We start from the raw sequence: 22,433 nt of genomic DNA, 5'->3' as shown, positions 1-22,433 counted from the left end.
GATCCTGCTGCAGCAGAGCTTTAGGAATCCATAGAAAGAATCCTGAGCGCACAGGATACAAACCAGACTCTCCTCCCCATCCCTCCACTACCAGGCTTTCTCTACAGCCTCCCTGATTAAGGATTTCTTGTCTAAATGGATTTTTTTTTTTTTTTTGTATGACTAAGTGGATCTGAGCAGGAGAAGGAGAAAAAAGTGCCTAGAAGTAGAGGAGAAGTAGCCGATCGCCTTGTGCTTTCTGGGAATATTGGTCATAAAGGCCCGATTGGACACAGGACACTTAGCAGGTGGAATTGCTGTGGATGGTAATTCGAGGACAAGTGCCAGGAGAAACTTTCCCATCATTTCAGTACAGGAAGAAAAGGAACATTTTTGAAATGCTCTCCATTTCTTTACATCTGGTAAGGAGCTGTCTGAACATTTGGTGAAGGGATAATTGATTCACCCTGAGTTTCTTGAGGTGTTATCAGGAGTTTCTCAATAGCGATCATTTATATGCCCTTTTGCATTTTTTATCTGGTAAGAAGCACATCTAGAAGGTGGTGGGAAACTGTCACCAACTTGTCGTGATCACTTCATCACCAGTTTATTTTCATCACATCTTCACATCATCATCTTTTCGTTACACAAAGACTGAGTTTGTTCAACAGATATATTGGACAATTTGTGTCATTAGGCTGTTGACTCAGCATATTACCTTCATTGTTTTGTATTGTATCTCACCCGGTGGACAATTTACTGAGTTTTGGATATTTTCTTTGGACTTTTATGTGTGGTCACGGTGTTGACTTAGCACATGTTTGAACACTTATCAATTATTGTTTGAATTGTTATCACGTGGTGGATTATACAGTATATTGCAATTTTGTATATATAAGAGTGATGTCATGTGACCTCCCAAAATCCTCCTCACCTCTCCGATCAGCAGGTAGATGATCTCCAGGGTGTGGCTTAATAACTTCTCAGTCATGTGTCTCTGATCCTCCTCCATCCTCAATGGTGTGGTGGTCATGTGATCTATGCGGGTTTCTCTGTAGACGGATAATGAAGAATTATCTGGATTGCATTGGTTGGACAATATTAGGATGGGGATATAAGGGGTTATAGGCGGCTTGCCTCTAGTGGAAATTGGAACAGGTAGATTGGGTTAATTAGGGGGATCTTTTTATAAAGAGTGGTCACAGGTTATCTGAGACCATCAAGACCAATGCAGAGCCCAAAGCCCTTGATTGGACAGGAGGAGGGACAGTCCACTGCCAGAGTGTAGGGGAATAGAGGAGAGTGCCCGTATTGAGGGATCAGATAAGTAAAAGTGCTTTTACTGGTTCCCTACACCAAAATTACCATGTAACCCTTGAAGTGGGGCTGCCCCCATTATACAAGGGTTAAATGCTCATTTGGGTTTTGGTAATTTTTTGTTTCCCCAGAGATGGGCTTTAAACAAAATGACATTTTCACACACGATAAAATTTGCATGTTATGCTTGTAAAAACAAAGCGCCCCCCCCCCCACACACACACGCACACAATTATGTCAACTCCTAAAACTGTGTGTCCCCATGAAATAGTGTCTAAATTCGCTACCCAACATGGTGCAAAGACAACGCTATAAAAGCGCTGTCAGGGACTCAATACCGTGCGCAGGCGTACTGGCGTCGCTAACTGGCGAACGCCTATGCACATGCGCTGAGGCTACCTTGGTAGAGTTTGAGGCTACCTCGGCAGAGTTTGAGGCTACCTCGGCAGAGTTCGAGGCTACCAAATTGGCGTCAAAACGGCCTATTTAAACACAGCTATCACTCTAGGTGGTTGCTGTGTTGTTTTCAGCTCTCCTGTATCCTGTGCCTACTATATCTGCTATTCCTGTTTACCTGACCCGGCTTGTCTTTGGATTCTGATTAGCTGCTGCCCGCCCTGACCTTGGCTTGTCCTGACTATCCTCCTGTCTCGTCCTGATCTGTTTACCTGCTACCGGCTATTGGTCCTGGACCTGTTCCTGGCTCTCCCAGGGAATCCGGGGGGGGGGGGCGCGACCTGGTGTTAGCAAGCAGCCAAGTCCATCCCCACCATCTGGGGCCCTGGTGAAAACCGGCTAACACTTAGACTCTGCGCCTCTGGTGAACCTGTGCCACGCCAGTTACCCGGTAAGCCACTCCTCTTACGTCAGGCTCTGCCACGTTACCCCGTGACAGTACAACACAGCAATGACTGAGCCTGCTAGAGGAGCCTCTCCTATGGACGACATCTGCCAGCACCTTGCGGCCCTTACCAAAGCAGTCAAGTCCCTGCAAGAGGGCTATACCCAGTTGGAGGGGCGTGTTCAGTCCCTAAGCCCCTCCACGGACCCTACAGTTTCTGCTGCTTCCATGGCTCCCTCCGGGAATCCCTCCGGTCCGACGGTGGTAATGCCGATTCCTGAGCCAAGGGTCCCTACGCTGGAAAGGTTTCCTGGGGATCAAAGCAAGTTTAGAGCCTTCCGCAATGCCTGCAAGCTGTACTTCTCCCTGCAACCCCGAACCTTCTCCTTGGAAGCAACCAAAGTGGGGTTCATCATATCCCTGCTTCAAGGTGAACCTCAGTCCTGGGCTCACCGCCTGCTTGAAGAGCGCAGTAACCAGCTTTACTCCATGTCGGCTTTCTTTAACGCAATGGCGCAGTTATACGAAGACCCGCAGCGCACTGCTACAGCAGAAACCGTGCTCACTTCACTTCAAAAGGGCCGTAGAGGATTACGTCACTGACTTCAGGCGTTGGAGTACGGACACTCACTGGAACGACGCAGCCTTGCGACATCAGTTCCGCCTGGGTCTTTCAGAAAACTTGAAAGATGAACTGGCCCGAGTGGGTTTACCCGAGACCTTCGAGGCATTAATCACCCTGGCTATACAGATAGACCGCTGGCTCCGTGAGCGTAGAGCAGAGGGGTCCACGCAGCAGACCCGCCCAGTCTGGATGTTGCCACAGGTTCCAAATCCCGTCCATACCTTCTCCTCCGGTGCCCGTTCCAGCAACACTGCTCCGGTTACTGCTGAATCAGATACGTCAGTGCCAATGCAACTTGGGCTTATGCGTCCTTCCTAATCAACAGAAGAACGCTCACGACGACGTCAGAACAACCTGTGTCTGTACTGCGGAGAGGCCGGACACTTTGCACGCTCATGCCCAGCAAAGATGCGTAAGTGTCTTTCTATATTCAAAATTGTCAAAAAACAAGAACATATGACACTCTGTTTAAAAATACCCCGACATATGGGGAACAATATTCAAATGCATAAATGCAGGATACAAAAAGGTTATGAACCATGAACATATATGACATAAAAACAAAACAACGACTTTTTGTCATATATGTTCATGGTTCATAACCTTTTTGTATCCTGCATTTATGCATTTGAATATTGTTCCCCATATGTCGGGGTATTTTTAAACAGAGTGTCATATGTTCTTTAATAAATTTTTTTGACAATTTTGAAAAGAAGCAGGTGTGAGCATCTCTTATTGCAGCCATTCTTAGGGGCTAGTCTATGGCCCCTTTCCTCTTTCTATATCAGTATATTTTAGGCTGCGGTGGCTCCCTACTCATCAATTGAGACCAATAGACTATATTAAAGTGGAGTTCCACCCTAATTTTATACTTCCCTCCATCTTCTCGCTCCGGGTCACCTGAAAAAGAAATGGATAATCGCATTTTTTTTTTTTTTTACTTACCTCGTAGCGAAGAAAATATACTTACCTTACTTCCTTCTTCCTCGGCCGCGGCCCGTCGTCACTTCCTGGCTCTGCAATGATTCCTGGGAGCTGAACGTCATCGCTCCCAGGAATCATTGCGCCTGCACCGGCCCCGACGTCAGTTCCGGGGCACGCGCGTCATCCCCTTCTAAACAGCTTCTGGGCATGCCCAGAAGCTGTGGAGGGATGACGCGCGCGCACCGGAAGTGACGGCGGGGCCGGTGCAGGGCATCGTGGGACTGAAGAAGGCGGAAGAGGACGCTGAAGAGGATCTCGCTGGCTTCAAGCTGCCCACATCTGAGATGGCAGCGCTGGACAAGACGTTTTCAAGGTAAGTATTTGTCCTAACAGGTAAGTGCAACCCGGGACAGATCAGAGACTAGCCATTGTGGAATGCACTAGCCCTGACTGTCCCGGGGGTATTTTTAAAAAAAAAAAAATTCCAGGGTGGAAATCCGCTTTCATGGGTCTCCTGACGGTCTGTGTACAGCCCAATTGCTAGACACATTAGTCTCTGACATAGGTCCCTCTCTTTTTGCTTGTCTTTCTATATTCCCCTCAAGTTATCCAGTTTCTGTCAACAATACCACTCACCTGGCTCTCTCTATCTCATTCCAGCTCCCAGAAGGCCCGATCCCGGTCACCGCTATTATTGATTCCGGGGCATGCAGCTGCTTCATTGACCTTACCTTTGCTGCTCATCAACGCATCCCACTTCGACCCAAGTCGCAGGGACTCTCCATCTTTCTAGCGGATGGGTCCAACATCAAGTCTAGGCCAGTAACCTAAGAAACCCCTCCATTGCCTGTGGCCACTCTCGAAGGACACAAGGAGTTGTTGTGCCTGGATTCCATCTCTTCTCCCTTGTTTCCGGTTATTCTGGGGTTACCCTGGTTGCAGGCGCACAACCCGCAGATCAATTGGACTTCTGGAGACGTCAATTACAGTCCCCTTACTGCCAGAATTATTGCCTGCCAGTACGCCATAGTGCTCCTAGCACCCTACTCTGTATGGATGCTGATAAGGAGATACGTTCCTTTGTCCCAGTATCTTATCAAGAATACTTGGATGTCTTCAGTAAACAGGGGGCTGAGACCTTACCCCCCCCCCCCACCGCCCCTATGATTGTCCAATTCAATTGCTTCCGGGGGCCGAGATCCCTTTCGGACGTATATGTTTCCTTTATCGGAACGAGAATTGGGTACCCTTAACCACTTGCCTACAGTGCACTTTCACCCCCTTCCTGCCCAGACTGATTTTCAGCTTTCAGCGCTCTCACACTTTGAATGACAATTACTCAGTCATGCAACACTGTACCCATAAAAAAATTGTGTCCTTCTTTCACACAAATAGAGCTTTCTTATGATGGTATTTAATCACTACTGGGTTTTTTTTTTTTGTGCTATAAATAAAAAAAGACTGAAAATATTGTGAAAAAAACAGAATTTTTGTAAAATCTTACCGTAAAATTCCTTTCTCTGAGTCCTCCGACAGTCGCCGCCCACTCACAAGTCTTCACCAATGGGTATTGACCTTTGCAGGAGTAGCTAGGCAACAAGATTTGTTAATAACAAAAGCTATTAGCATAGACACACCCCTAGGGGCTGTCCCCTCAGTCAATACCTCCCTGCACCAGCATTCCCAACTCAGTTTGGTAGCATAGCAGTAAGAGTACACAAAAACCCCAAAAGAGGGGCGGGGACTGTCGGAGGACTCAGAGAAAGGAATTTTACGGTAAGATTTTACAAAAATTCCGTTTTCTCTTACGTCCTCCGACAGTCGCCGCCCACTCACAAGTCTTCACCAATGGGATGTCCCAAAGCAGTGTAGACATGAGGGGTGGGAGACGCAACCGCAGAAAAGGCAACGCAGTACCCACATCAGAGAAAGGAACCTTACCATAGTAAGAGAACCAACTGGGCAACAGGAAAACGTGCTCAACAGGAGCAACATCCCAGGAAAACAAGTAACCCAGGGGTAAAACACCCCAACAGCCAAGGGCCCAAAACCAAGGGTCCCTAAGGCACTGAGAACTTTACGGCCAAAGGAGGCATCGGCCGATGCCTGAACATCCACCTTATAAAATTTTGAGAAGGTGTGAACGGACCACCAAGTCGCCGCCTTACACACCTCGGCCACAGAAGCCTGATGTCGGTAAGCCCAAGACGTACTCAAAGATCTGGTAGAGTGCGCCTTCACAGGGAAGGGAGGAACCTTCCCCTTCAAAGCATAGGCTTGCTCAATGGTCTGTCTGATTTATTTGGCGATGGTCGCAGCCGACGCCGCCATGCCCTTCCGAGGTCCCTCAGGAAGGACAAAGAGGGAATCCGACTTGCGAAAAGATTTAGTGGACGACAGGTAAACCCTGATCGCCCGGACAACATCCAAGGAATGCAAGGCAACCTCCTTCGGATGCTTAGGCTTCGCGCAGAGCGAAGGCAAGACAATGTCTTCATTAAGGTGAAACTCCGAGATCATTTTCGGAAGAAAGGATGGGTTAGGTCGTACGACCACCTTCTCCTTGTGAAGCACCAAGTAGGGAGAGCTGCAGGACAAAGCGGCCAGCTCCGACACCCTGCGAGCCGAAGTGATCGCCACCAAAAAGGCAACCTTTTTGGACAACAGAGACAACGAGATCTCCCTGATCTTTTCAAAAGGAGCATGTTGTAACACGGACAGAACTAAGTTCAAGTCCCATGGAGGCAAAGGTTCCCTCCTAGGAGGGGCCAAATGTCGCACCCCCTGAACAAAGGTGCGAATCAATGAATTAGACGCCACAGGGCGTTGAAAAAGGCCAGCGCAGAAATCTGACCCTTAATCGTGGCCAGCGCCAAACGCTGGTCCACTCCAGTTTGGAGGAAAGCCAACACTCTCGACACCGAGTATGAGCGAGGGGAATACCCCCTGGACTCACACCAGGCAAAGTACGCTTTCCAAGTACGGTAGTAAATTTTTCCTGAAGAGGCTTTTCTAGCCTTAATCAAAGTGGGAATGACCTCAGGGGAGAGACCCCTATCCTTCAGGACCTGGCTTTCAACAGCCAGGCCGTTAAAGCCAGCGACTGTAAAGCAGGATGGAATATCGGCCCTTGAGACGGAAGGTCTTCTCGAAGCGGCAGGCGCCACGGAGTGTCGACTGCCAGATTGAGGAGGTCTGCGTACCAAGACCGGCGAGGCTAGTCCGGTGCCACCAGAATCACCGTATGCGGTACCGAGGCTAACCTGCGAAGGAGCCTGGACAGTAGTTGAATCGGGGGAAAGGCATACATCAGACGATACTGATGCCAGGGCGCCACCAACGCGTCCGAGGCGTCCGCCCGAGGATCGCGCGATCTTGCCACGTACCTTTCCACCTTGCAGTTTAGACGAGACGCGAACAGGTCCACATCTGGAGAACCCCACTTCGCGCACAACATCTGAAAGATATCCGGGTGAAGGGACCATTCCCCCTGGTCCAGGGTCTGGCGACTCAGATAGTCCGCCTGCCAGTTCTCCACCCCCGGAATGTGAACTGCCGTTATCGCCGGGACGTGCGTCTCGGCCCAATACAGAATGTCGGCCACTTCCCGAGCCGCGCGGGCACTCCTGGTACCACCCCGGATTATTGATATAGGCCACTGCAGTGGCATTGTCCGTCTGAACCCGAACTGGATGGCCCCGAAGCCGGTCCGTCCATCGCAGAAGACGAAGCTTTATCGCCCTCAATTCCAGAATGTTGATCGGAAGGGAGGATTCCTCCTCCGACCAAGTTCCCTGGGCGGACAGAACGCCCAGAACACCACCCCAGCCCGACAGGCTGGCATCCGTGGTGATCACCGTCCACAACAATGGACGAAAAGACTTGCCCCCCGACACTACCGGGGACTGGAGCCACCACAGAAGATCCCTTCTGGTGCGTTGGCTCAATGAGATCCGCAGATCCAGGGATTGCGGCCGCCCGTCCCACTCGGCAAGAATCTCCGCTTGGAGACCCCGCGTGTGAAACTGGGCAAAGGGGATCGCCTCGAAAGCCGAGACCATTAAACCTAGACATCTCATGCATGTCCGGAGAGACGAGTGCCGGTTGTCCCTGAGGGACCTGACCTCGTCCTGAAGTGTCCGAAGCTTGTCTTCCGGTAAGAAGACCTTCGCTTGGACAGAGTCTAGAATCATTCCCAGGTAGGGAAGACGAACCGAAGGACACAGAGTCGACTTCGGAATGTTTATGGTCCAACCGAACTCTTGTAGTGTCCGCATCGTGGTGGACAGGTCGGTCACCAGGCTCTGACTGGGATTTGACCTTATCAGGATATCGTCCAGATACCCCAAGACAGCAATGCCCTGTGCTGGCAACAGGGCCAGAACCGGCGCCAGCACCTTGGTAAAAAACCCGCGGAGCCGAAGCGAGACCGAAAGGTAACGCCACGAATTGGTAGTGATCCTCCGCAATGGCGAATCGAAGGTACCTCTGGTGACCCTCGAAAATGGGGATGTGTAGGTACGCATCCTTCAGATCGATGGAGGCCATGAATTCCCCCGGACTCAGGGCAGCCACCACTGAGCGCAGGGATTCCATGCGGAACTTGCGAACCCGCACAAAGCGGTTCAGAGCTTTTAAGTCCAGAATCGGACGCACCTTGCCCTCCTTTCTGGGCACAGTGAACAGATTGGAGTAAAACCCCCAAAATCTGTCCCGATGAGGCCCCGGAACAACCACCCCTTGGGCCCGCAGGTCCCGCACCGCCAGGTGCAGATCCTGCAAGCGCTCCGGAGACAGCTGAAGATTTGAGGGAAAAAATCTGCCCGCCGGCCGAGAGAGAAATTCGATCTTGTAACCAGATCGAACGATTTCCTGAACCCATCTGTCCCGAATGTGGGTCAGCCAAGATTGTAGGAAAACGCGCAGACGTCCCCCCACCCCAGAAACTGGTGAGGGCGCCCCTTCAGGCGGAATTGGCACGGGAAGTCGAACCGGACTGGCCAGACTTCTGCTTACCTGCCCACAGCTTCTTCTGGGAGCCTTGGCCCTTGAAGGGCTTGCCCTTGGATTGCGACCGAAAGGCACGAAAGGACCCCTGAGAGGTCCTAAACGAGGAATTCCGTTTGCCACGGAAAGACTTATGCTTGTGAGACTGGGGTAAGAGAGTACTCTTGCCCCCCGTAACTCCTTTAATCAGAGTATCCAAAGCCTCGCCAAAAAGGCGAGATCCCGCGTAGGGAAAATCCGCCAGCGTCTTGCGAGAAGACCGACCAACTTTTCAGCCATATCAGACGACGGTTCAGAATCGCCACGCCGGACAGGCACTCAGCCAAAGGAGTTAAATTCAAGTCCGCATCACACAAGTACATGACACCTTGATGGATTTGATCCACCATAGCCAAAGTGGCAGGCGGAGCCGAATCAGCCACCAGGGTGCGCCTGAGCACCTTCGTCCAATCTGCAACAGCCTGTCCCGCCATAATGGAAGCAAAAATAGGCTTCAGCATAGAACCAGCAACCATATAGGCATGACGGGCAAGAGACTCCAGCCTCCTGTCCGTAGGGTCCCGGAAAACCGGGGTATCCTCAGAAGGAACCGCAGTAGCCTTGTTCAAAATGGCCACCGCGTGATCCACCTGAGGCGCCACACACCAATGCTCGTCGGTGGAGGGCACAAACGGATAAAGCAGTTTAAACTTATTCGGCACCGTAAAGGGCTTCTTTAAATTGCACCATTGCTCATTAACAGTATGATGAAATTCTGCAGGGCAGGGAAAAACCTGCGCTGATTTGCGGGTTCTTTGCATTACAAAAGAGGACACCCTAGCATGAGGAGTGGGCTCATCCTCTAGGTGCAGTGTCTCCTTGATAGAGGTAATCAGCTCATCCATGAGTGCAAGCTCTTCAGGCGAGCCAGGGGGAGAAACATCAACCCCCTCCACCTCCCCCTCAGACCCCATGAGGTCCAGAGATGAGCGAGACCCTGAAAAGGGTACGCCAGCCACAGCAGCCACATCGCCCTCTGAATCAGAGGAAATGGATAACCTGGCCCTTTTTGCGGATCGATCAGCCATCAGCATCTGCACCTGAGAAACCAAGGATGCCACTACAGTGGCCAGATCAGCCCCCTGGTCCCCCACCAGGGCGAGGGGAAACTTGCTATCCTGAGAATCCATGCCCACAGCAATGAAAAGAAAAAAGGGTACTGTCCCTTTAACACCACGGCGAGCGCAGCCCACCGCACACTACTGTATGCACCGATCCCGCAGGGATAGAGGACACTGAGCAAGGAATGACAGGACAAAGAAGGAAAAACCTGGAGAGAGCACAAACAGGCTGCTGCCACCGATCGCTGTCCCAGAGAAAGAGGAAGTGATGCAATACCGGCTGACTGATATAGCCTATGAGGCTCCGCAAACATGGCCGCTCTGCTGAGGGGAGAAGGCTACAAGAAAATGGCGCCGACATGTGCTCTGACGAGCGCGGCCCGCCAAAATGGCGGCGATTGGTGCCAAAACACAGCGCTGTACAGGGACAGGGCCGATCACAGCATTTCTGCAAAAAAATGGCGGACCGCAGCAGCGGCCGTCCGCTCAATCATGTCTGCACCCATCTGCCCATATAAAACTCACAGCAGAGCGGGGAGGGCCCCCCCCTTGCAGCCCACAAAAAAGATGCTAACCCATACAGGGATCTGACAGGGAGCCCGCACTTTACACAGACATGGGGGTACACACAGCCACAGACTGAAACCCACACAGATGGTCCCCACACAGAAGGTGCTTACCGTACCGGATGGCGTGGGGAGCCGTCTCTAGCGACAAACCGCTATCATGGTGACAGGGAGTGCCGCAGCCAGGACGCTTGTGTACTGCAGCACGAGACCGCATAATGGCGTCCAGTGAGGTAGCCACCTCACAGGCAGCATCCCTGCAGCGAACAGGGTTGGGTCGTTCAATGTGCCAGGGCAAACCTAAGCTGAACGCTCGATGGCAGGCTGGGGATCCATCTGGCACTCAGCCCTGAGATCAAGGGCGGCCAGTCCGAGACCCAGCTCCGCATGAACATCTTCATCCGAAGAACCCTAAACTAAAGCTGACAAAATAACAGCTAGGTAAAGAAAAGAAAAATACTTTGAAATAAAATCAAAAAGGGTAGAAGGCTGAGACTGAAGCCCCAGCACAGGAAAGCCTGCTACTCCTAAGCTGGGCAAGATCAAACTGAGTTGGGAATGCTGGTGCAGGGAGGTATTGACTGAGGGGACAGCCCCTAGGGGTGTGTCTATGCTAAAAGCTTTTGTTATTAACAAATCTTGTTGCCTAGCTACTCCTGTGGAAGATTCCATTGGTGAAGACTTGTGAGTGGGCGGCGACTGTCGGAGGACGTAAGAGAAACGCATTTTTCTTTGTTTCTGTCATAAAATTTAGCAAATGAGTAAATTTTCTTCACAAATTTTGGCCAAAATTTATACTGCTACTTATCTTTGGTAAAAATAACCCAAATAAGTGTATATTATTTGGTCTTTGTGAAAGTTATAGAGTCCACAAGCTATGGTGCTATTCATTGAAAATTGATCACACTTGATCACACCTGATCTACTGAAGGCCTATCTCATTTCTTGAGACACTAAAAAGTCAGGAAAGTACAAATACCCCCAAATGACCCCTTTTTGGAAAGTAGACATTCCAATGTATTTAATAAGGGGCATGGTGAGTTTTTTGAAGTTTTAATTTTTTCCCACAGCTCTTTGCAAAATGAAGATTTTTTTTTCTTTTTTACAAATTGACGTATTAACAGATTATTTCTCTCACACAGCATATGTATACTTGTAACTACACCCCAAAACACATTCTACTACTCCTCCTGAGTATGGCGATACCACATGTGTGAGACTTTTTCACATCCTGGCCACATACAGAGGCCTAACATCCAAGTAGCACCGTCCGAAATTCTAGGAGCACAAATTACACATATCATTTTCTGACAACCTATCGCACTTTTGAAGGCCCTGGAGCACCAGGACAATGGAAACCCCCATAAAATGACCCCATTTTGGAAAGCAAACACCCCAACGTATAATTTTTGAGGCATAATGAGTCTTTTGAACTTGTCAATTTTTTCCACAAGTTTTTGGAAACTGTGGAAAGAAAATGAACACATTTTTTTTTTTACACAAAGCTGTCAATTTATGCAATATTTCTAACACATAGCATGTACATAGCAAAAATTGCACCCCAAAATACATTCTACTATTTCTCCTGAGTATGGCGATACCACATGTGTAACACTTTTACACAGCCTAGCCACATACAGACGCCTAACATCCAAGTAGCCCTTTTCACAAAGTTGTCCATTTATCCACTTTAAGACTGGGCCTATTTTTGACACTTGGTATTTACAAGCTAAAATATTTTTTTTTGCTAGAAAACTACTTAGAACCCCCAAACATTATATTTTTTTTTTAGCAGAGACCCTAGAGAATAAAATGGAGATCGTTGCAATATTTTTTATCACACCATATTTGCGCAGCAGTCTTCCAAATGCAATTTTTTTTAAAAAAAATCACTTTTTTGAACTAAAAAATAAGAAAACAGTAAATTTAGCCCAATTTTTTTCCATAATGTGAAAGATAATGTTACGCTGAGTAATTAGATACCCAACATGTCATGCTTCAAAATTGCGCATGCTCACAGAATGGCACCAAACATTGGTACTTAAAAATCCCCATAGGCAACATTTTAAACATTTCTGCAGGTTACTAGCTTAGAGTTACAGAGGAGGTCTAGGACTCAAATTATTGCTCTCGCTCTAACGATCGCGGAGATACCTCACATGTATGGTTTGAACACCGTTTACATATGTGGGCGGGACTTGCGTATGCGTTTGCTTCTGCGCGCGAGCTAACGGGGACAGGGCGCTTTAATTTTTTTTTTTTTCCTATTTATTTTATTTATTATTTTTTTATTTTTACACAGTTTAAAAAAAAAATGTTTTGATCATTTTTATTCCTATTACAAGGGATGTAAACATCCCTTGTAATAGAAATAGGCATGACAGGTCCTCTTTATTGTGAGATCTGGGGTCAAAAAGACCTCACACCTCACAACTACACTAAAAAAGAAAAAAAAAAAAAAATTGTTGAAAAAGGAAAGAAAAAAAAAAAAACGGCCCTTTAAACTGGTTGCTAAACTTTTGACGTAGCTCCGGTCCTCCAAGACCATAGAGTCGAGTGAGGGCCATCTTGCCCTCACTCGACTTCCTGTCTCTGAGGATTCGGGACCGGATAGTTTTCCCCGCTGCCGGCGGGTCCGGTAAGCTGGGAAAACATCTGGGACGCGGCGGGAGGGGGGGGGGCACCTCTTCCCCTGCACCGTAAGGGTAATTCCGCGGCGAATCCGCCACTGGGACCACCCTTATCTGAAAGCCGACCGCCCGCCGTTTCCAAAAATACCGGGGTTATGGCAGCTATCTGCTGCCATAACCCCAGTATTTAGCTTTAAATGGCCGACGCATATAGTCGTTAGGCGGTCGGTAAGTGGTTGCATGTATATGGCAAACAGGTAACGATGACTGATGGGGTGACTGATGGGGTGACAGGTGACGATGACTGATGGGGTGACAGGTGACGATGACTGATGGGGTGACAGGTGACAATGACTGATGGGGTGACAGGTGACAATGACTGATGGGGTGACAGGTGACAATGACTGATGGGGTGACAGGTGACAATGACTGATGGGGGTGACAGGTGACAATGACTGATGGGGTGACAGGTGACAATGACTGATGAGGTGACAGATGACGATGACTGATGAGGTGACAGATGACGATGATTGATGGGGTGACAGCTGACGATGATTGATGGGGTGACAGATGACGATGATTGATGGGGTGACAGATGACAATCACTGACGGGGTGACAAGTGACGATGATTGATGGGGTGACAAGTGACGATCACTGATGGGGTGACAAGTGACGATGACTGATGGGGTGACAGGTGACGGGCGATGGTCACTGATGGGTGACAGGTGACGGGCGATGGTGCACGGCGGTACTGATGGCAGTCTCTGGTGACTGGTGAACTTTAGGCTATGTTCACATGTGAGCGTAGCGATCGCGGGCAGAATCACTGCGATTCTGCCCGCAATCCAGAAATCATTGCAAATCGCGGGACGCCTGTGCGTTGCCCCTGATTTGCAATAGCACCCCAAACGCTGTGCGATGTTGCTGCGATTTCCGCCTGCCGAATCGCGGTAACATCACGCAAACAACGCATGACGCCCCAAAGAAACTTTTGTACCTTTTTTGGGTGTCATGCGATGTTTGCGCGCGATGTTACCGCGATTCGGCAGGCGGAAATAGCGGCAACATCGCACAGCGTTTGGGGTGCTATTGCAAATCACGGGCAACGCACAGGCGTCCCGCGATTTGCAATGATTTCCGGATCGCGGGCAGAATCGCGGTGATTCTGCCTGCGATCGCTACGCTCACATGTGAACGTTATGGGTGTCAATTTCTGGGCACTGATGAGGTGACTGTTGGGTGACAGGTGCAATTAGGGGGGGGCTGAGGACCGTGTGGGACATTTATTTCTGTGATTTTACTTTTGACATGTGTACAGAGCAGTAACTCACTGTTTCTGGCTCTGCTCTCCTCACACTGGAAACTGTATGAGGAGAGAAGAGCTAGTAACAGTGAGTTACTGCTCTTTGTTTACATTTTGTGATCGGCTGTGAATGGATTCACAGCCGATCACATAGTAAACAGTCACTGTCAGTGACTGTTTACTACCGCCGGTGACAGCTGTGTTCCTACGGAGCAGTGCCACCGACATGACCGCGCTGCGCGCTCCCGATCGCGCATGCGCGGTCATCTTGTGGGCGCCTCCATTGTGATTGGCTGTGTCATTGGAACACAACCGATCACGTGGGAAACAGCCACGCCCATTGGCTGTTTCCCCCCTGCCGGTGACGGGGGGTGTCCCGGGGACACGCCGACACCGGCAGTGCAGGGCAGCGCGCACGCGATCGCGCGCCTGCCCTGCTTAAAGTGCCGCCGTCATATGACGGCGGCCCAGGATAATGGTCGCACCGCTCCGCCGTAATATGACGGCGGGCGGGCGGCATGTGGTTAAAGACTATGTGACGGAGAATCTAGAGAAGGGATTCATCCGACCCTCTACTTCTCCGGCAGGAGCTGGGATCTTTTTTGTGGAGAAAAAAAGACCATTCACTTCGGCCATGTGTGGACTAGCGTGAGTTAAATAAAATTACGGTCAAAAACCGGTACCCCCCTACCCTTGATTCCTGAACTCTTCCAGAGACTAAGAACCGCCTCTGTATTCACCAAATTGGACCTGCAGGGAGCCTACAATTTGGTCCGTATTAGGGAGGGGGATGAATGGAAGACAGCATTCCGCACCCGATTCGGGCATTATGAATATTTGGTGATGCCTTTCGGGCTCTGCAATGCCCCGGCCACCTTCCAGCACGTCATCAACGACATCTTTAGAGACTATCTGGACATCTTTGTAATTGTCTACCTGGACAATATCTTGGTCTTCTCTTCCTCCCTGGCCCAGCACCAAGAACACGTTAAAAAGGTACTCCACCGACTCCGGCTACACAGGCTCTACGCAAAACCCGAGAAATGTGAATTTGAACAGCAGAGTATCCAATTCCTTGGGTTAATAATCTCCTCTGAAGGGGTCAAAATGGACCCTCAGAAGGTCTCCGCCATCCTGGATTGGCCCGCACCGGTGGATAAAAAGGGGATTCAGCGTTTCATAGGATTCGCAAATTTCTACAGGAAATTTATCAAGGGGTTCTCTTCCATCATCGCCCATATTACCCTGCTCACCAAACAAGGTACCCGCTTCCACTGGTCTCCCGAGGCGCAAGTCGCATTTACAGCCCTGAAGGAGCTGTTTACTTCTGCTCCTATCCTCAGCCACCCGGATCCCGCCCTGCCTTACATCCTCGAAGTAGACGCCTCGGAAATCGCAGTAGGAGCAGTCATCTCATCTCCCAGCGTCAAGGTCTCAAGGACCTGATTCATCCGGTAGCTTTCTTCTCCCGTAAGCTTTCTCCTGCGGAGAGGAACTATGATGTAGGGGATCGGGAACTCCTTGCCATCAAGACCGCCCTGGAGGAGTGGAGGTATCTATTGGAAGGGGCGGCACATCCCATACTCCTCTACATGGATCATAAGAACCTGGGGTATTTGAGGATGGCCAAACGCCTGAGACCTCGCCAAGCAAGGTGGGCACTTTTTTTTTCCAGATTTACGTTCCATATAACGTACCGACCGGGTTCCAAGAATATGAAACCCGATGCTCTCTCTCAAATGTACGACAGTTCTAAAGAAATCCTTGTACCTGACACCATCTTAACCCAAGGTAACTTTCTACTATTACAGTCTGACCTTCGTACCGCTCTGAGAAAAGCCACAGTAAATGCTCCCCATCCTGCTGGAACTATACTGGTACCCAGAAATGGACTGCTATGGAGAGGGGATCAAATTTACATTTCAGAAAGTGCTCATGTGTCCATCCTAGGACTGTGTCATGACCACCCGATGGCTGGTCATTTCGGGATCCATAAGACCCTGGATCTTGTGCAGCGCATGTTCTGGTGGCCTGACTTGGAGAAGTGCTGTAAACAATATGTTTCCTCCTGTACTGTCTGCACACAAAGCAAGGCAACCCGAAATATGGCATGGGGCCTGCTCAGACCACTACCAGTCCCTGACAGACCATGGAAGATGATTGCCATGGATTTCATCATGGAACTTTCTCCATCAGACGGTTATTCTGCAATGTTCGTGGTAGTAGACCGTCTGTCGAAAATGGCTCACTTCATACCACTAAGAGGTACACCCTCCGCGCTTGAGACGGCGCAGGTCTTCATCAGGTAAATTGTAAGACTCCACGGGGTCCCAATGAACATTGTGTAGGATAGAGGTGTCCAATTTACTTCTCGCTTCTGGAGAGCTTTATGTGATTCACTGAAAATCAAGCTGTCAATGTCCTCCACATACCATCCCTAGACTAACGGGCAGACTGAGAGGACCAACCAGACCCTCGAGCAATATATCCGATGCTTCACCACCTTTGTTCAAGATGACTGGGTCTCGCTACTACCATCAGCAGAGTTCGCATACAATAACGCCAGACACTCGGCTACAGGTCAGTCCCCATTCTACGCTAACTACGGGTTTCACCCATCTTTCTTGCCCTGCTTTATTCCTGAACCTACATTGCCAGCAGTCCGGGATATCTTGGAGCTCCTTAAGGAGAACTACAAAGTCTTACAGGATGCCATGACCAAGGCTCAGACCTCCAATAAAGTGTTCTTTGACAAAAGAAGGAGAGGTGAGTTGGTTCTCCAGCCTGGCAACCTGGTATGGTTAGCCACCACCAATCTCCAATTGGCATGCCCTTCCAAAAAACTGGCACCCAAGTTTATTGGCCCGTTCCCTGTGAGGAGAAAATTAAATGAGGTATCTTACGAATTGACGCTTCCCGATTCCCTCAAGATCCATCCAGTCTTCCACGTTTCACTCTTGAAACCTGCAGTACCTGATTCCTTTCCTGGTAGAAGTTCGGAACCACCTGCTCCTGTCACCATCAACGGGGATGAAGAATTTGAGGTGGAGGCCATCCTAGACTGCAGAAGGCGGAGGAATCAGCTACAATACCTGGTTAAGTGGAGGGGCTACGGCCCCGGAGAAAATTCCTGGGAACCGGTACAGAATTTCCATGCCCAGGACTTAACCCAGAATTTTTTTCCGCAACCATCCCCACAAAAGGAACCTTTTGGGCACCTGGAGGTTGCCCTTAAGGGGGGGGGGCAATGTCAGGGACTCAATACCCTGCGCAGGCGCACTGGCGTCGCTAAACAGCGAAAGCCTATGCGCATGCGCTGAGGCTACCTCGGTAGAGTTCGAGGCTACCTCGGTAGAGTTCGATGCTACCTCGGCAGAGTTCGAGGCTACCTCAGTGTAGTTCGAGGCTACCAAATTGGCGCCAAAACGGCTTATTTAAACACAGCTGTCACTCTAGGGGATTGCTGTGTTGTCTTCAGCTCTCCTGTATCCTGTGCCTGTTATATCTGCTGTTCCTGTTTACCTGACCCGGCTTGTCTTTGGATTCAGATTACCTGCTGCCCGCCCTAACCTTGGCTTGTCCTGACAATCCTCCTGTCTCATCCTGATCTGTTTACCTGCTACCAGCTATTGGTCCTGGACCTGTTCCTGGCTTTCCCAGGCAATCTGGGGGGCCGCGACCTGGTGTTAGCAAGCAGCCAAGTCCATCCCCACCATCTGGGGCCCTGGTGAACACCAGCTAACACTTAGACTCCGCGCCTCTGGTGAACCTGTGCCACACCAGTTACCCGGTAAGCCACTCCTCTTACGTCAGGCTCTGCTACGTTACCCCGTGACAAGCGCCTACAGGTCATTCGTTTAGAGAAACCCGGTAATAATGGCCCCAGAATCATTGCTCTCACTCTAGTGTGCGGCCAATACCCCCCTTTGTGACAGCGTAATATAAATGACAGGTCCTCTTTAAGGAGACATTAGGGGTCTATTATACCTCCTATGGACCCCAGTGAAGCTGATGAAATACAGATCGGGATCAACCAGCTTCTTCACTGACTACAGTGACCAGGGAATGATGGCACTTAACCTGGAAGTGATGAAATGCTCATCTCTTCTGGATTCATTCACCAGAGAGGAGATCTGAGAACTGATCACCCTCCACTCCATCCACCATGCCGATCCTGGGCACATGGTTAATATAGTGAGGCATGGGGATATTTGTATCTTCAGAGGAAGGGTGTGAAAGGGCAAATTTCAGGAGAATGCAAATCGGAATCTCATCCCTCGTTACAAGAGACTGCTAAGGTGAGAAGATGATTGGTGGGAAAGGTGACAAATCTCCAGAATGAAGAGAATTTTTTGACCCCGTAAGTGGAGGAATGTTCTGACCCTGAAGGGGTTACTCTAGGTTTCCACACTATATATGTGTGTATCATCATCTGCTGGAGATAAAAGAGGTGACAGTGACTATGGAGGAAGAGGACGGACATGACGGGGGGGTTGCTGGGTGTAAACAGAAAATAAGATCTTATTACCTTGTCTGCTACCACGTCCAGCAATGTCTCCTCTCTACTTCCTCCCAACTCACCTTTCACCCGAAATGTCTCTTTTATACTTGACATCACTTCCTGTGACATCACTTCCTGTCTACAATTGACATTACTTCCTGTCTTCTATAGATACTTCCTGTCTGGGTAGAAGTGAGATCACCACCTTGTGGAGCTCAGAGGAACTGCAGCCCTGAGAAATGTCTCATAGGGTGAACACGGCCTTGTGCTGTGTGTGTATGTACTGTCAGAGTTGTATAAAGTACTCGAAACCCATACTTGAGTAGAAGTGGAAGTGCTCGATCAAAAAGTTACTTGAGTAGAAGTACTAAAGTATTCAACATTTTTTGTACTTAAGTATTGCAAGTAGTTTTTTTTTTTAATTTTGCTACTCAAGTACTGAAAGTAAAAGTACCAGTAGTTTTGAAAAAAAATTGCTACTCAAGTACTGAAAGTAAAAGTACAAGTACTGTGTTATGTAGTTATTAAAGAAAGAAGTCAAAAGTTTTAACATCATATTGTTTTTTATTATTTCAAATGTAGTTTTTATTTATACATACAGTAGCATTTATTTTCGTATGCGCTGATAATACACATGTTTTGAGCTTCATGAAACCTGCCATCTACTGTTCTGGCAGTGGTAATTTTTATAATAGTAACGAGTAACTATGCAGCACAAAAAAAAAATATTGGAGTAGAAGTATTGAAATCATTGAAAAAATGTAGTGAAGTAAAAGTGGAAGTAGGAGAAAAAAATTATACTCCAGGAAAGTACAGATACCGCCTTTCGGTACTTAAGTACAGTAGTGAAGTAGCTCTACTTAGTTACTATACATCTCTGTGTACTGTATATCCTTATAGACAGGGCCGCTGATAGAAATCATGGGGCACCGTACAGCCTAGCTGACGGGGCCCCCTTAAGCCCCACCCATGGCCCCACCTCAACTCCGCCCCTGGTCACACCCCAGCCCCACCCCTGGTCGCATTCCGGCCCCTCCCTAGGCCCCACCTTTAAACAAGGTGCAGTTTTGTTTTATTAAGTGATATTTACCTTCCTCCAGCCAGTTTTAAGTTTAATTATACAAAAGGAATACTGATTTCAGATGAGAAAATACCTCTTTAATATCTATATGCAATAAATGTAATGTAATGCAGTCAGAGACAGTGCACCCCCCCCCCCCCCCATGGCATGTATGTGCTGCAGAGACAGTGCATTGGCATGGGAGGGGGCACTGTCGCTGCGTACATACATTATGTATGTGCTGCAGAGCCAGTGCCCTCCCCCCATGCCATGTATGTTCTGCACTGTTGTCAGAGACAGTGCCCTCCCCTCATGCCATGTATGTGCTGCAGTCAGAGACAGTGCCCCCCATGCCATGCATCATACATGGCATGGGGGCACTGTCTCTGACTGCAGTGCAGAACAGACATGACATGGGGGGAGGGCACTGTCTCTGACTGCAGTGCAGAACATACATGGCATGGGGGGAGGGAACTGTCTCTGACAACAGTGCAGAACATACATGGCATGGGGGGAGGGCACTGTCTCTGGCTGCAGTGCAGAACATACATGGCATGGGGGGAGGGCACTGTCTCTGACTGCAGTGCAGAACATACATGGCATGGGGGGGAGGGCACTGTCTCTGACTGCAGTGCAGAACATACATGGCATGGGGGGAGGGCACTGTCTCTGACTGCAGTGCAGAACATACATGGCATGGGGGGGAGGGCACTGTCTCTGACTGCAGTGCAGAACATACATGGCATGGGGGGAGGGCACTGTCTCTGGCTGCAGTGCAGAACATACATGGCATGGGGGGAGGGCACTGTCTCTGACTGCAGTGCAGAACATACATGGCATGGGGGGAGGGCACTGTCTCTGACTGCAGTGCAGAACATACATGGCATGGGGGGAGGGCACTGTCTCTGACTGCAGTGCAGAACATACATGGCATGGGGGGAGGGCACTGTCTCTGGCTGCAGCGCCAGCACATACATGGCATGGGGGGGGAGGGCACTGTCTCTGACTGCAGCACATACATGATGTATGTGCTGCAGTCAGAGAGAGTGCCCCCCCCCCCCATGCCATGTATGTGCTGGCGCTGCAGCCAGAGACTGTGCCCTCCCCCCCTCCCCCCTTGCATGCCAAAGCCACCCCCCAAGCACACACCTGTTGTAAAGCACTTGTTGCACGTCCTCCTCCTGTCTGGACTGCTGAACTGTCTGGACACTTCAAAAAGCAGCTGCCTCCTCTACCAGAGTTGCCAACCTACCAGACTGAAATTTACTGACACGACTGGCACAGCCAAGTTTTTACTGGCATTTTCCAAAAGTTAAAAAAATTACAGTTTTAAGTGCAAATTTTAGTGCTTAAGCTACAAACAAGTAAAATATGCAATTAGCAATGAGGTTTAAGATAGACATTAAGGTAAACAAAAATAGATTTATGTTATTGTTTATATAGTAAGGGCGGGCTATCATAACCCATTAGATTTTGTCACCTATGTCCAACTGGAGAGATTTCCCCTTAATTTCGGGTTCCATAGCCATCACAGAAAGTGAAGGGAAATCCCTGGAAGCCACCAGGATCACCAAAATGTATGTCCCCAATTCTAAGGACCTTCTATCTCCATCCCTCCATCACCTTCTGTCTCCATCACACCATCACCTTCTGTCTCCATCACACCATCACCTCCTGTCTCCATCATCTCCTTCCTCAATCACCTCCTGTCTCCATCTCTCCACCTCCTGCCTCCATCATCTCCTTCCTCAATCACCTCCTGTCTCCATCTCTCCACCTCCTGCCTCCATCATCTCCTTCCTCAATCACCTCCTGTCTCCATTCTTCCTTTACCCCCTGTCTCCATCACTTCATCCCTACATTAAATTGTCCATCCAACCATTCCTCTGTTGTAGGTCCCTCCAATCACTTCACTCTCCATCATTTTCATCCCTCTGTTACTCTGACCCTCAATCTATTCCTTCTTTCATCTTTCCATAACATCCTTTTATCTCTTGGTCCATCCGTCCCTCGTTTCATTTCTCTGCCCCTTGCTCCATCTCTCCATCATACTATCCATCCAAAAATCCTTGTGCCCTATATCCCTCCCCCTTTTCTACCCGCCATCACTTTTATCCCTATATTATTCTGTCTCTCCCTCTATCTTTCCATAACTCCATCCCTCCATCCCCCATCCCTCTATCCTTTGCTCCATCCCCTCATCTATTAATTTCTCTGTCACCCAATCTATACCTCCATCCCTTACTCACTCCTTATTCTTTCAATCTCTCTGTCCATCTCCCTCCCCCATCACTCCACCACTCTGTCTTTCCATTATAAACAAATAAAAATACCCCAGAGCGCTTCCACACCAAATGTGCTCTCTACTTACTCAGCGATATATATATATATGAATGAACTCCTTAAAACCACCAGGTAAAATAAATAAATAAATATATAATGATCATACAGTATACAGACATACTGGACTATGCACTTTTCATCTGAAAATCAGCCTGATCTGTCATATTGCTGCTGCCTCCCCTCTCCTGGCATGCTTGGATTTGTAGTGCCCCTGACACATGAGGTGGTAATGCAGG

At 49.1% G+C, this 22,433-nt stretch overlaps 3 protein-coding genes across 3 annotated transcripts in view; 1 reads left to right on the top strand and 2 right to left on the bottom strand.

Moving 5' to 3' along the window:
- The window catches only part of LOC309548825 (uncharacterized protein), a gene marked incomplete at both ends in the record, with an annotated part of 33,402 nt that extends 14,479 nt beyond the window's left edge, over positions 1 to 18,923 (bottom strand). The window contains one exon of the mRNA XM_082248762.1: positions 18,822 to 18,923. Within this exon, the coding sequence (XP_082104888.1) occupies positions 18,822 to 18,923 (102 nt within the window). The remainder of the gene's footprint in view (positions 1 to 18,821) is intronic.
- The window catches only part of LOC309550242 (uncharacterized protein), a gene marked incomplete at both ends in the record, with an annotated part of 302,087 nt that overhangs the window by 45,914 nt on the left and 233,740 nt on the right, over positions 1 to 22,433 (top strand). The window lies entirely within an intron of this gene.
- Positions 1 to 22,433, bottom strand: part of LOC309548838 (uncharacterized protein) — a gene marked incomplete at its 3' end in the record, with an annotated part of 605,194 nt that overhangs the window by 561,212 nt on the left and 21,549 nt on the right. The window lies entirely within an intron of this gene.

This window comes from Pelophylax lessonae (assembly GCF_965119305.1).
Source record: "Pelophylax lessonae genome assembly, chromosome: 3".
NCBI lineage: Eukaryota > Metazoa > Chordata > Amphibia > Anura > Ranidae > Pelophylax > Pelophylax lessonae.
The sequence above is the reverse complement of the archived record's forward strand: the minus strand, read 5'-3'. Positions and strand labels throughout refer to the sequence as shown.